We start from the raw sequence: 14900 nt of genomic DNA on the forward strand, positions 1-14900 counted from the left end.
TCACAATTACAAAAAAGAAAAAGAAAACCGGTGATTATATATACAGTATGTGCAAGCTGAGAGATTCAGTGTCGTCATGTCTGATGTTACACTCTGTTAAAGATGAACTCAGGCGCTGAGTCGCAGTATTTGTCATTACTCAGAAATGCTAATTGGATTCACCTGGTATGCCACAGGACCACTGCCCCCCCACAGCATGCCCTGAGCCAGCAGAAACTCGAGTGAAAAGGTGGGAGTAGGGGGCTTGGTGTAGGGAGCTGAGGGGGCAGAGAGACCCAGAAACCGTAAAATGAGACGATTAATTTATTGCGTTGTGGCGTTTGAAGTTCTCTTTAAGAGACTCAATTAAGGTGGAAAAATTTGCACTGGTCGAGCGTGCTGTAAAAGCATCTGGACGATTAAAGGAAATGGAGGGGGTGAAAGCGCTACCTTAGGTGTTCGGCGTCATGTCGTAAAAGTTAACAGGGCTGTGGGTCTCCACTAGGGCCCCTCGTGGAAAGGCAGGGCTGCGCTCTGTCACCTCGCACTTTTCCCCCTCACTTGACTTTCTCTCCTCTTGCAATTTTCCCCTTTTATTTTCTGCCCCCAAGGCATCATGTGTAGTTGGTGTGTATGTAATATATATATATAATGTATGTATGTGTGTGTGTAGGTGTGTATGTGTATAATGTCTACAGTGACCTCCAGAATAATTGGCACCTTGGTAAAGATGAGCAAAAAAGGCTATGAAATAATGTCATTGTTGTTTATCAGATTGATCTCACACTCAAAATATAAGAGAAATCTAAACTTTTAGTTTAGGTAAAATCGTTCAAAGGAAAATAAAACATTTTACACACACACACACATATATTTGCTATAACACTATTTCCTACGAATCACTGCTTTACTGTTATGAGTACGGAGGGAATATGGGGTGGGGGGGGGGCGCACTCGTGTCCTATAGTGTCCAAATCCAGTATCACATGTTAAATATATTTAGAATCCTAAGTCTTGGATATGAGTACATGGATATGAGTTTCTTTCACTATGGTCTAGAGAATAAGAATTAAAGATTGTACTGAGACTTACCTTTCCTTCCACTACCTCACTTTTAAAGCATTGCTGCTTAAGTTTATTTATTGCAGAAGCCTTCAATATCTATGTTCTGACTAAAGCAGCAGTTTTTAACTTCCAGGTATGAATTTTAAAATACAATAACATTGTATACTTCTTGTTTAATAGCATTTTATTATGTTTTGTTAGTGTGGTTGTCTTTATTTTTCTCTGTCATCTGCAATGACAAAGTCAGATAACTATACACCAATCAGCCATAACATTATGACCACCTGCCTAATATTGTGTAGGTTCCCCTTTTGCCACCAAAACAGCCCTGACCCGTCGAGGCATGGACTCCACTAGACCTCTGAAGGTGTGCTGTGGTATCTGGCACCAAGACGTTAGCAGCAGATCCTTTAAGTCCTGTAAGTTGCGAGGTGGGGCCTCCACGGATCGGACTTGTTTGTCCAGCACATCCCACAGATGCTCGATTGGATTGAGATCTGGGGAATTTGGAGGCCAAGTCAACACCTTGAACTCGTGATTCATCAGACCAGGCCACCTTCTTCCATTGCTCCGAGGTCCAGTTCTGATGCTCACGTGCCCATTGTAGGCGCTTTTGGCAGTGGACAGGGGTCAGCATGGGCACCCTGACTGGTCTGCAGCTACACAGCCCCATACGCAACAAACTGCGATGCACTGTGTGTTCTGACACCTTTCTATCAGAACCAGCATTCACTTTTTCAGCAAATTGAGCTACAGCAGCTCGTGTCTTGGATCGGACCACACGGGCCAGCTTTCGCTCCCCACGTGCATCAATGAGCCTTGGCCGCCCATGACCCTGTCGCCGGTTCACTGCTTTTCCTTCCTTGGACCACTTTTGATAGGTACTGATCACTGCAGACCGGGAACACCCCACAAGAGCTGCAGTTTTGGAGATGCTCTGACCCAGTCGTCTAGCCATCACAATTTGGCCCTTGTCAAAGTCGCTTAGATCCTTACGCTGCCCATCTTTCCTGCTTCTAACACATCAACTTTGAGGACAAAATGTTCACTTGCTGCATAATATTTCCCACCCACTGACAGGTGCCATGATAACGAGATTATCGGTGTTATTCACTTCACCTGTCAGTGGTCATAATGTTATGGCTGATCGGTGTATGTTATCTATACTATACCTGATTATCCAGGAAAGGCAGGAGCTTTAATACTGTACTTCTAGGCTGTTTTGGATGAGTGCCAACTCTATTAATTAAGGACTCCCTTACTACATATCTCAAAATCACACATGCTCTTATTTTGTGTCATAACAAAATGAATGATTTCAGCTGTTCACTGGGCTTTTCACAAAAACATATTTATCAGTGAAATTGGCTGCAAATGCTCTAAAGATAACGACTTTAGTAAGAAAGATCAACATTTAAAAGCTTGTCCTTGTCTTCTGATGATCTCTGGGGCCACAAGGCTTATAACAGTGATCTTCAACTCAAGCCCCAAACTAATTAATATTACAGATCATTTGCTCATTTGTTTATGAAATGGAAGTGTAGTCCTCACAGGCTGCATGGTAATCGTGTTTTTCCAAATGATTTTGAAATTTAATTTACCAAAATTTCTGCTTAATTTAGTAGAATGTTTCCATGTCTTTGTAAATTAGTTTTGTGGTGAAATCTAAAGCCTGGTAAAACAGGGCTCCTCAGAGTCAGAGCTGGAGACCCCTGCCATACAGGAGGGGAAACTCTGTCTGACTCACTGAGTGACTGGTCTCATGAAACACTTTGAATGTAAATGTTAGAAAGTCCACTGCTAAAAGGTCTTGATGTGATGATGTGAGCAATATGTTTCCACCCCAGGAGACAGATGTTGTGCGGTTGAGTCAGAGTTTTGCCACCTGTTTTCGACTCAACTTGGGCGAGTCCCTTCTGACTGTCTGTGAGACCTCAGGCTTCAAGATCTCCAATGACATCTTCACCCTTTCTCTCTTGGCTTAGGTTGTCCAGACGGAAAGAAGTCGGAATTCATCACCACCTTACTAGATGCCCTTACCACAGACATGGTGCAAGCCATAAACTCACCCACTCCCTCTGGTGGAGGGCGGTAAGTGATCGTGCCAGCTGAAGAGCACTTGATTTGATTTATGTATTTGTTTGTTTGCTTGTTTGTTTATTTAATATTATTATTATTATTATTATTATTATTATTATTATTATTATTATTATTAATAATAATACATTATTTATACGACACCTTAAGAGGAGAAAGAGTGAGAAAAGGATATACAAGTTGTATATCTCTGCATTGAATTTAGCCATTTTCAAATAATCAGAAATGATGATGCATATTCAATATGACTACAAGTATCTAACAGATGTCTCCCTTTTTCTATATTTTTGAACCTGACATAGTGTGAAGTTTAGGTAGGCTGAGAGCTCAAATGCCCCCAAGGAATGCAATTGTTCAGAAAGAGTCAGAGACAGGGTCATTGAGTAATAGCTGTACTCATTAACCACTGCTCTTAAAGTTTTACCTTTGTGGAGAAGTGAACATATTTGACATCACAGTATGGCAAAAAAAAACCTGTTCTCTACCAATTCATGATCTGAAAGCAAGGCCTATTGCAGTAGGACATGGATTGTTTAATAGAAATTCTCCTCCAGTCCATACCAATCTGTTCTTTAGTTTGACCAGCTCTGTATTATTGTCATTGAATTGTCACATGATCAGGAACTTTGAGTTGCTTGTTGCGCAGCAATGGAACGGCTCTGCCTCTGCAGCAGGTAATAATAAAATGGCCCCACTTTCACAGCAAAGATGTTTTTGTTGCATTTAATATTTATCTTATGGACTTCAGGGCTCACTTAGCAATCCGAGCGGCAGTTTTTTTTTTTGTTTTTTTGTTTTTTACTGGTTTATCAACTCGAAACCCCTGCTGTTTTCTCACTTGCCTTTAGGTTATAATGCATATGCCAAGTGCCAGGAAATACAGAATTAAATACCAGGGTGTTTCTAATGTTGCACCTGCACTGTGGCAATAAAGAACCACCATTGCTGGCGATTGATTCGTGCTGATTTTCTCTTGTTGCTCTTGTAGAGCATTTTCACATATCTGCAATTAAACGGTTTATTTAAGTTGCCTACAGATTTAATTTCTGATAGGCTTCACACTTCAGGGGAAGGGAATCTACCCAGCCTTTTTTTACAGAAAAAGTTACTGGCTGTATTTCACCTTAATATGGAAGATGCCAGTATCAATAAAGATTCAGAAAATAATACATATATTTAAGCCCCAAAATTAGCTCAAAAATAGGGTTCAGTTTATGCATGGGTGTAGCGAAATTTTTATATTTGTTTTTACTTTTATTCACCCTGTACTCATTGCTGTGTTGGTCTGTGATGACATCACAGAAGCCGACTTTCACAAGTTATCTGGCGACACTGATGAGGAGAATTCTGAGTTTGAAGGGTTTAAGTTACCTTTTTTTATTTAATATTATTACTATGTAGGCCAGACAGTTATTATTTAATGAAATGAAAGACTTCCAAAACAGTACAAAACAAAACTAAATTAGTTTTATTTTGTTTGATAGACATTTTTAAATGTCATCAGTTATTGTTTATTGGTGTGTGCTTTAGAAATTTATATTATATATGCAGTAGTACTGGTGCATGCTTTTTGTTTCCACTATCTTGAGGATTATTAGTAATTTAATATTTGGGTGGTCAGCTTATGCATGAATGGACAATTATATATTTTCTTATTTTTACTGAAATAGATTTATATTATAAGTTTCTCAGTTTGAAAAAATCAGTAAAATCATATTTACTAACTTAATCTCATGAATGTGTTTGTCTTCTGTGTGAGAATACAATACACATAACTACTATACATGTACATCCTATAGCTCATGTATGTGATACAATTGTGCTCTTGTCTTTTTTCATCATTATTCTTCCTTGTCTTTGCTTCTTTTCACAGGAGATTCATGACATATTTTTACACCTGCAATTTAGATGTTTATGTATTTATATGCCTTTTTTATTGCTATATGTAGTAAGCTATGGTTTCAGACTGCCGTTCTCTTATATCAGTTACTTGAGATCTTTCAGTATCTTTAGCTCAGATTCTAGATTATCTGTTAGTGAAGCAGTAACTTTGAGGATACCAGCTGAGCTGAAATCATTGACCATTGAAAGTGAGCATCAGATAATTAGTATGAAAGAACAGTACATGAAATCAAATGAGGAAATGGATGCCAAACAAACAATATTTCAAATTTGTTGGACAGGGGCCTGTGAAAGCATTAAAGCTGCTCTGCTCCCACTACTGTTTTAGGAGTTTTTTCTGATGAATCCACCCTGTCATTCCCCAGGTTCATGGAGCCAGACCCCAGCCACACGTTGGAGGAGAGAGTGGTCCACTGGTACTTCGGGCAGCTGGACAACAACAGCAGCCATGACATCACCAAGAAGGAGCTGAAACCCTTCAAGCGCTACGTCAAGAAAAAAGCCAAGCCCAAGAAATGTGCCCGCAAGTTCACAGACTACTGCGACCTCAACAAGGACAAGGCCATCTCCCTTCTCGAGCTCAAGGGCTGCTTGGGGGTCAGCAAGGATGGAGGTGATTCATTAATAATATTAATAATGGCAGCAGCTGCACTAGCTGTTCTGCATGGTTTGCCTTTAAGTTCTTCTCTGAACCCAAAAGTTTCCATTGAAAGTATTTGAAGACGCACAGTTAGGTGCTGCTGTGTATGGTCTCCATGTGCTTTCTATTCTCTTCTCTTCTATTCAAAAGGTCTTTTCTACTGCCAAGCGAATGTTGTTTAGCTTAATTTTTTAAATCCCAGTAGAAAAGGACTGGGTGTTGTAACTACTAATGGAAACAAGAGGGAGCACTTTTTATTATTATCATTAGACATTACCAGCTATTGTTTTGTCTACATGTATTTAACGTGTATCTAAATTGGATATCTCAAGGAATAAAATGCAGACCGCACCTTTGGTGAATTAGTATGACTCGGCACCTTTGAAACGTTATAGCGAATTTCACCAGCCCTTGCTTAAAGATTTTTATCTTGCCTTCAGCTGTATAAATACATTTGTGCACTGCTCAGTTTAGGAAGGAGCCCTATATCTCTTATTATTTTAATGATACCACTGGATTTTACAGTATGAATAAGGTGCAATGTAAAAAAACTGACCGGAAATTCAAATTAAAGAATAGCTTCTTCTTGGGGTTTGTCTTGGCATGTTTGGAGACATGTATATCATAAACTGTGACTATTGCTCATTACACACTTTATTACTGGTCAATTTCCTAGGGCATTTAGATAAATTATTGCTCAAAAATAAGAACAGCTTTTTTAGTACTATTTTGTGAGTCTTGTGTGCATTTTTCTGCAATAGGTAATCTTTTTCCAGTGATCGTTTTGCAATGCTTGCTTTATTTAGAGGTCTTAGGATGTACATGCTAATGCGAGTCCCTGCCTTTCTGCTGAGTCATTTGGAAGCAGTTTCACACATAATTTTCATTTGAAAGATGGATATGTAATTTACACACCTGGGAATTTACGGGCTCCTGTGTTCTTTTGTTCTGTAGCAGGGGGACCAAGTTCTGTATGTCTAATGTAATTAATTATAACAGAGCAGAATTTAAAACTAAAAACAGGCAACGCCAGTAGTTTAAATTAATAAAGATGTTTTGTTGATGGAAACAGTTTGGAATGCACCAATCTTGGATCCTTATTTATTTTTTATTTTTTTGCTCCTCTGATTTTTATTTGAAGTAGGTAACATGCACAGGCCAGTCAAAACATTGCTCTGAGCCAATTAATGTCTCATAAGGTGGTGGGAAGACAAATGGAAAGTGTGTGCAGATCCCAGTGAGATACTCCATCTGTTTGTGAAAAAAATAACTAATAAAAATTCATAGACACGTTTTTAGAATGCTCAGCATGGCAAGTTACTAATCTTGAACCTTTCTGGGATTATTGCACCACTTATTTATAAAGCATATAAGGCATGTGTCGTTGTGTCGAGTGTGTTGTTAACTTTGTGTTTGTTTTTCTCTTCCACAGGCAGTACTGTGAGCAGCATCCAGAATGTGAAAAGGCAAGGGGCTAACTCATTCAGTAAGGCATAAACAGTACAGCTTACACCATTATATGGCTGTCCTGATACAAGCTACTGATCTGCATAAAACACACCGCAATTATTTTTAATGAAATCACATATTCCGTATTTTAGTTCTCTTTGAAGAGATAATACCTGTACCATACTGAGTGTTTGTGTAACACCTGTTGCATTAATTAGCCTGTTCCACTGTCCAAATCCCCTCATTTGACCTTCATTTGAGCTGTATGAATTGACCACCGTGAGATGCACTTTATGATGGCAGTGTGAATCTGAGATCCTACTGATGCACTACACTTGTATTGACCTGCAACATTGGACCGCTGTCTGTGGATTGTGTGTTGGCAATGTAGGACATAGTGTCTCTTGGAAATGAAATGGCAAAGAAGGATGTGTTTTGTAGGGCTATTATGAAATTATTGTGCAGAATGAAGGTGTTCATAAATGTAATATTTGTTCTAGGCTTGATCCTTGCGTTCACAGTATCCCCAGTGCCCCCCATGATAGCCCTTGAATGACTTAAATATATACTGTAACATTCACACAAGAAATGTGTTTGGCTTGTTAAGGAGGTTTCCTAATTTTACAATTATGTCAATCTGATCCATTGATTTGGAGTAAATTAAATAATTGTGTCCATAAGCTAACCTCTGTAACATTCTCAGCTCTAGTTCTAAATGGAAGGTAAATGGAGTTCTGTGGAACATTCCCATTGAACCGTTTCTTACTGGAGAAACTTCACATTGAACCATTTCTCATTGGAGAAACTTTCCCCAAGCTTTGTTTCAAAGTCTTTGTGAAAGGCACAATTAATATTATTATTATTATTCGTGTTTTGCTTTCCTTTGGCATTGTTTTACTTTAATTTTAACAAACACATCTGCACTCTCGAATTCACATGCCTTCCCCTGTGTTTTTCTTGGCTGTTTTCCAGTGCCACCTGTTTTTACAAAAGTGGGAGGCAGTAAAGCCTATGAAAATTGGCATTGCCCCAGCACCCAGTCCTTCACTTCAACAGCCGTACCTGTTAATAAAGTGGTTTTCTTTTTAATAACCTTTATTTGAACAAATCCAACCAATCAAGATCACAGTGAATTGGCCCAGGCTCTGTTAACCCTTTACACAAAGTTATTCCTTATCTGAATTTGCATTTATTTTATCCACCCTAATGCAAAAGTAAAGGTGCTTGAATACACAAACTCTCTCACACTGTAATCTATCCTGTCCATGTAGAAGGCTTTTTTGTTTTTAAGACCTGTTATGCTTTATTTTGACTTTGAATGGCTTTTCAAAGCCGTCCAACTGCTTCCAACTGGAATTCTGTAAATTGGGGGCAAAAGCACAACATTGGTGGAAAGAGGTTCTATGCAAAATGTGTTTCTTTCCTCTCCTCCCTGATTATGAGTTTAGCTTAGGACTGATAAATCCAATGCCATCTGCTAATATTGCCAACTGAGGCTGAGTCAGTTCTGTATACTTACTGTTGTCTCCAAAAATTTGCATTAAGCCAAAATTAGAGACTTCACTCTGATAAGAGGTAACATTAGAAACTCTAATTCTATTATTGTGTTCTATTTAATTTTGTACGTTCATAAGCCAGAGGTGTGGACAACTCACATATATCCTTGGAAGCCAGCACTTTCTAGCCATCAGTGTCTTCTCTCAATGCTAAATCAAACTAAAGGATCAAACTAAATCATAATGTAATCCAATACTAAAAAAGTTTTTTTTTTTTTTTTAAATACCTTATTCCATTAATTATGGCTTGCTTTCAGGCACATTTTGCAACATTTAAACTAAGCCTATTATTTTTCCTTCAGTGTAATATAATACCATCGGCTGTGAAGACAATCTTAATATATACCTGGCAAGGTGTCGAAAAGTTCAAGTTACTGCAGGCAATCTGATGATGCAATTTGGGGCTCTCAACATGATGGGAATCTGGAAAACGCTTGTGATTAAAATAAAACAATTCCCATACTGATGCCCAGAGATTCAAGAAGATTCTGTCATATTTTTTTGTATAAACTACACTTTTCCCTCTACATAATGCATATTTTGCATGCATTAGTCAAGAGGATGAGTGGGGGGTACTTACCCTGCATAAATGTTCATTGCTCCACCACCTGGTAAATGACGGACCTCTTTCAGCTTACAAATCTCTTTGAAATAATAGAGCCTGCTGAACAAAGGGTGACATCAGCGAATTATTCTAAAATAAGTTTCTTCTGCTTACACTGCACAAAAGCAGCAGGAGAGCTTCTCAGGCCCACGGGCGATTTTCTTTTGAATTTTCCATCTCTTCAGATTCACCGCCAGCTGGTAATTATAACTCCTTTTAAAGGCAAAGTGTTGGAATTTGCATAGTTTTTCACTGTTGCTCCTCATCTCATGAAGTAAGGTTTGACTTTGTTGTTTTTTTAATTTCTTTTGTGCATCGGTTTGTTGTATCTGTGAGTGTTGTGGGGGAGGGGGGTTGCATTTGAGTGTTCTGTCCACTGAAGATCTTTGCCTGTTTTCTCTTGCAGAATCATTCAAGGATTTTAATCAGAGTTGCATATTCCAACTAATAATCCCTTTCAAACTGTTTTATGATTTCAATTTTATTGACAGTAATTATTGTTTATTGTAATTATAGTAATTATTGTTTCACTTTCATTACGTATTAGTGCTTGTTGCAGTAATATGTTTAATCTAAAAAGGTCAGAAGGTATAGGAATTACAGTCTTTCAATGACCCACTGGGTAGTTGTTCATTTCAATACAGTTTGAATTCCTACAGGGATGTGATTTAAGTGAAACATTTTATCAATCTGACTTTTTTATAGCCAATCACAATTCTAGGAAATGTAATGTATTATTTTGAAGGCAGTCAACTTGATGTTGGCACACTCATCAAAATGATTGATTGGTTTATATGGACTCATGCGTTAGTAGAATGTATGAGTAAAAGATCTCTCTTGAAATTACTACTCCTTTTACTCTCTAAGCACAAGGGCTCATCAATAAATTATCAGATGACATTACAAGGCATACCTATCAATATAACATCTCGAGTTAAATAATTATAAATTATTCATAATTAACAGGAGATAAACATTGACTTTATCCTATTTATAAAAAAATGAATAAACAACAATTAAAGAATACGAATGCGTTATGGGCCTTTATTAGATATAGTTATTGCAATGCAACAGGACTCATGTAAATAATGCCTGAGTGCACTAGTTATGCTTTAAGAAAAGTGGGTGTTTAAAGGTTTGAACTTAGGTCTATAGAGTGTATAGTTCAGTAAGGAGGGCGTTTCCGTGATTAGGCAGTTTATACACTGCAGCCAGTTATGGCGCCGTTGCATGGTACATAAGGATTTGTCAAGGCAGAAGTGGAAGATGACTTGATTCAAACTGCTTGTTTATCCAACAAATTGGAAGACTCCGAGATCCAGGGACTTCCAAACAAGTCTTTTAAAGGTCCCTGCTGTGGATGGTACAAACCCAGATATCTGGAAGTGTACAGTTCTTCCAAAAGTTTCTTGATACCAAGTCATCACATTAGAGGAGACCATTTAGCCCCTTAATGACCGCTGAGCTGAAAGCAAGTAAGGCATCGACTGTGTGGCGGGGGAATTTGTCCAACTCTTCTGTGTGAAGAAGTCTCTCGTTTTCTTTGGAAGGCTCAGAAACCTGCTTTCCATCCGCGGTGGCTGTTGAGGAGGCCACTAGTTTACAGCCCTGTATTGACGTAGAGAGAACGTGACCCTGTTGGACTACTTTGGCCAACATTAAATTGGCAGACCAGCTGGTACATTTTTTCAGAACTAGCTTTTTGAGAGCAGTGATCCATGTCCTTGTTTGCACAATATATCAAACCCTGGGAAATGTGCCTCTAAAGGAAAGCCCAGTTCGAGTCTAAGCAGGACATTTAATACATGTGAAAAGGGGGTGGGAGGATGCCAATGCATTTACCCTTTAAGGATTGAAAAGCGTTTCACATCACTTGTTCATACTTATGCACTGTATCCTCAACAGACCTCATATTCTGTACCTTTGTTTGCACAGACTTATTGTGTTCCTTTCCAGCATGTTTTCTGTTTGCATCATTTACAGGAATTCTTCTAAAGGTCATGGCTGTCTCTTTTTCCAGCAAGTGCAACGTCAGTAAATACTCTTGACCAAACCAAAACACCCAGAATAATAGAAATGATAACACTAATTCTCAGAACATATTAAGAAACATCATCTAGATGAATAACAGACCTCACTTAGTGTACAGAAAGAGGAGTGGAGATAGAAGTGGTTGAAAATGTTTTGAAGGAATTGGCCATTGGGATTTGTGTTTTCTTTAGCAATAGAAATGTGAAAGTGGTAACCACCAGCACTCTTCAGACAAAAGAAAGGTTATGACATCAGTCACTAGTTATGTTTCCTAGGTTGTAGTTTGTTTACCATTATTATTGCTTCTCCCCATTTTGTAGGTGAGAAAAAATATGGCGTCGAGAGATACTGCTAGATCTTTCTTGTAGTTAGTTTCTTGATTTAGGATTGTGCTGGGCTGAACTAGTCATTATACTGCCATGGTACGTCCTCTACCATGAACTTACTTTATCAAATTAGGGTGCATTTGGCTTTTCGTCAGAGATCCCACGCTTTTATGAAGAGAAGCATTATTGAAACCATTATCATCACAATTTTGCAGTTGCTTTGAAGCCCTTGGTTTGGGCACATGCCAATAGATGCTGTAACAGAACAACCAGCGCATTTTACTCCCTTCAGAACCACCAAGCATGGTTCATATAGTGAAAAGCGTTATGCCTATTTTCTGCAACATTCCATTTCTTGTGATCACTTAAGAGGAATTGTAGAGTATGCATTCTGACAAGGCATGACTTTCTGGTTTAATGCTGACAGACATGTGGTTTCTACAATAACAACCATATGAAGTTTCATGAGTCCCCTTCATGTTGTTCTCATCACATTGAATCTGTAAGTGTTTTCCTTCACCTTTATAGACTTATGCACTCCATAATCTGTGAAAATGTATCCCCATACTATACTTAAGAAATGTTATAAATGTGGAAAAGACAATAAGAAGCCAAATGAGATCTGCCTGTCTTGCTCATTTATTTTGTCTTAGGGAATTTTGTCCAGCCATTTCTCGAAGAGAGGCAAAGATCCAGTTTCAATTAAACGACTGGATAGCTTTAACCAGACCACCACAACCACCACAAAGAAATGCCACCTGTTTTTAGTCTTAAATGTTCCTACTGCTTCATTGTTGAGGGCGAAGCAGTTCTTGTGGTTGACTGCCTCCATCCCATTCAGCATTTTGAATTTTAGTTGTCCTGGTTGAAGATGGTTTAAACTTAGTTTTTGTCTATGTTTGAAAGTTTGCCTCTCAGATCAAGACCAGTTAGCTGTTGGCTCTCCTTTGAGATTTTGAATAATTGACTAAAATCCCCTTGTAAAATCCTCAGTGGCCGACTAAAGATATACTGTTCCATTAAGCTGTCTGCGTCAGGCGATCCTTGGTCACCAGGGATTACTTTAATCTTTGAGCTCTTTTCATGGACAACAGAGTTCTTCTTGTAATGTGTCTTGTAACGTGTCATTACAATTTGCAGCTATTTCTGCAGCTTCAGGCAAATCATCTTTATAACATTTTTGACCAATTGAGCATGGCGCTAAACTATGTTGCTGTCCTCCAACATGCTTACCATCTCGGCTCCTCTCTCCTGCTGTACCAAGTGTTCTGGGATTCCCCTGCATGTCTCCCTGCCATGTTTACACAGTCCTGCTGGTTACCACAGCAAAACCACAGAGAACCATTAACTCATTTATTTATCCTGGCCCAGTGTCTTCAACTAAAACAGTGGACCCTAATGGGCATAACGTCAGACCTTTTTCAACAGCTATTGAATGCAGACTCTGCCAGGATAAACAGCGAGGCATTTGGAAAGCAGGGGTTTACCAGCCAGATTACGTTTTTTTGTTATGTTTCCCTTTAGCTCACGGGAGAGCAAAAGACAGATTTTGTATCATGCCAGTCGAGCCGTTTAACACGTGATGCAAGTGACTTATTAGGATAAGCCCTTCCAAAAGCTATACCAGGACTTTGGTATAATGAGGCAAGATTTGGAATTCCAAAACAAAATTTGAGGCAAAGGCTTAGCATTTGGTTTTGGGTTTCTTGGACTGTGTACCTTCCTTTCTGGTGTGGTGTGTGTTGGTTTATTTTTTCAATTACATGTTCAAATTTTCTGATGATTATCAATAGTCTATTGTGTAAATATATATATAAACACACACATGTACACCAAAGCCTACTGTCCGTTTTACAGCACTCGTAGACGCAGGGGAAAAGGCAACTAAAGTCACTTAAGTTACATACAGTGAGGGAAAAAAGTATTTGATCCCCTGCTGATTTTGTACGTTTGCCCACTGACAAAGACATTATCAGTCTATAATTTTAATGGTAGGTGTATTTTAACAGTGAGAGACAGAATAACAACAAAAAAATCCAGAAAAATGCATTTAAAAAAAAGTTATCCAAACTCTCCACCATGGCCAAGACCAAAGAGCTGTCCAAGAATGTCAGGGACAAGATTGTAGACCTACACAAGGCTGGAATGGGCTACAAGACCATCGCCAAGCAGCTTGGTGAGAAGGTGACAACAGTTGGTGCGATTATTCGCAAATGGAAGAAATACAAAATAACTGTCAGTCTCCCTCGGTCTGGGGCTCCATGCAAGATCTCACCTCGTGGAGTTTCAATGATCATGAGAACGGTGAGGAATCAGCCCAGAGCTACACGGGAGGATCTTGTTAATGATCTCTAGGCAGCTGGGATCATAGTCACCAAGAAAACAATTGGTAACACAGTACGCCGTGAAGGACTGAAATCCTGCAGCGCCCGCAAGGTCCCCCTGCTCAAGAAAGCACATGTACAGGCCCGTCTGAATTTTGCCAATGAACATCTGAGTGATTCAGAGGAGAACTGGGTGAAAGTGTTCTGGTCAGATGAGACCAAAATCAAGCTCTTTGGCATCAACTCAACTCGCCGTGTTTGGAGGAGGAGGAATGACCCCAAGAACACCATCCCCACCGTCAAACATGGAGGTGGAAACATTATGCTTTGGGGGTGTTTTTCTGCTAATGGGACAGGAAAACTGCACCGCATCAAAGGGACGATGGACGGGGCCATGTACCATCAAATCTTGGGTGAGAACCTCCTTCCCTCAGCCAGGGCATTGAAAATGGGTCGTGGATGGGTATTCCAGCATGACAATGACCCAAAACACACAGCCAAGGCAACAAAGGAGTGGCTCAAGAGGAAGCACATTTAAGGTCCTGGAGTGGCCTAGCCAGTCTCCAGACCATAATCCCATAGAAAATCTGTGGAGGGAGCTGAAGGTTCGAGTTGCCGAACGTCAGCCTCGAAACCTTAATGACTTGGAGAGGATCTGCAAAGAGGAGTGGGACAAAATCCCTCCTGAGATGTGTGCAAACCTGGTGGCCAACTACAAGAAACATCTGACCTCTGTGATTGCCAACAAGGGTTTTGCCACCAAGTACTAAGTCGAAGGGGTCAAATACTTATTTCCCTCATTAACATGCAAATCAAAACTTTTTTGAAATGCGTTTTTTTCTGGATTTTTTTGTTGTTATTCTGTCTCTCACTGTTAAAATACACCTACCATTAAAATTATAGACTGATAATTTCTTTGTCAGTGGG

The 14900-nt window shown here is 39.2% G+C and overlaps 1 protein-coding gene across 7 annotated transcripts in view; it reads left to right on the forward strand.

The window, feature by feature from the left end:
- Window positions 1–14900, forward strand: part of smoc1 (SPARC related modular calcium binding 1) — a 103646-nt gene that overhangs the window by 76760 nt on the left and 11986 nt on the right. For 5 of the 7 annotated variants that reach the window (XM_066694972.1, XM_066694974.1, XM_066694976.1 and 2 more), the window contains 3 exons: window positions 3030–3135; window positions 5409–5656; window positions 7116–7149. In XM_066694972.1, coding sequence (XP_066551069.1) covers window positions 3030–3135; window positions 5409–5656; window positions 7116–7149 — 388 coding nt within the window. Of the gene's footprint in view, window positions 1–3029; window positions 3136–5408; window positions 5657–7115; window positions 7170–14900 lie in introns of all 7 variants that reach the window. The other 2 variants (XM_066694975.1, XM_066694973.1) reach the window with 1 other exon arrangement.

The sequence above is a fragment of the Amia ocellicauda genome, chromosome 21 (genome assembly GCF_036373705.1).
Source record: "Amia ocellicauda isolate fAmiCal2 chromosome 21, fAmiCal2.hap1, whole genome shotgun sequence".
Classification (NCBI taxonomy): domain Eukaryota; kingdom Metazoa; phylum Chordata; class Actinopteri; order Amiiformes; family Amiidae; genus Amia; species Amia ocellicauda.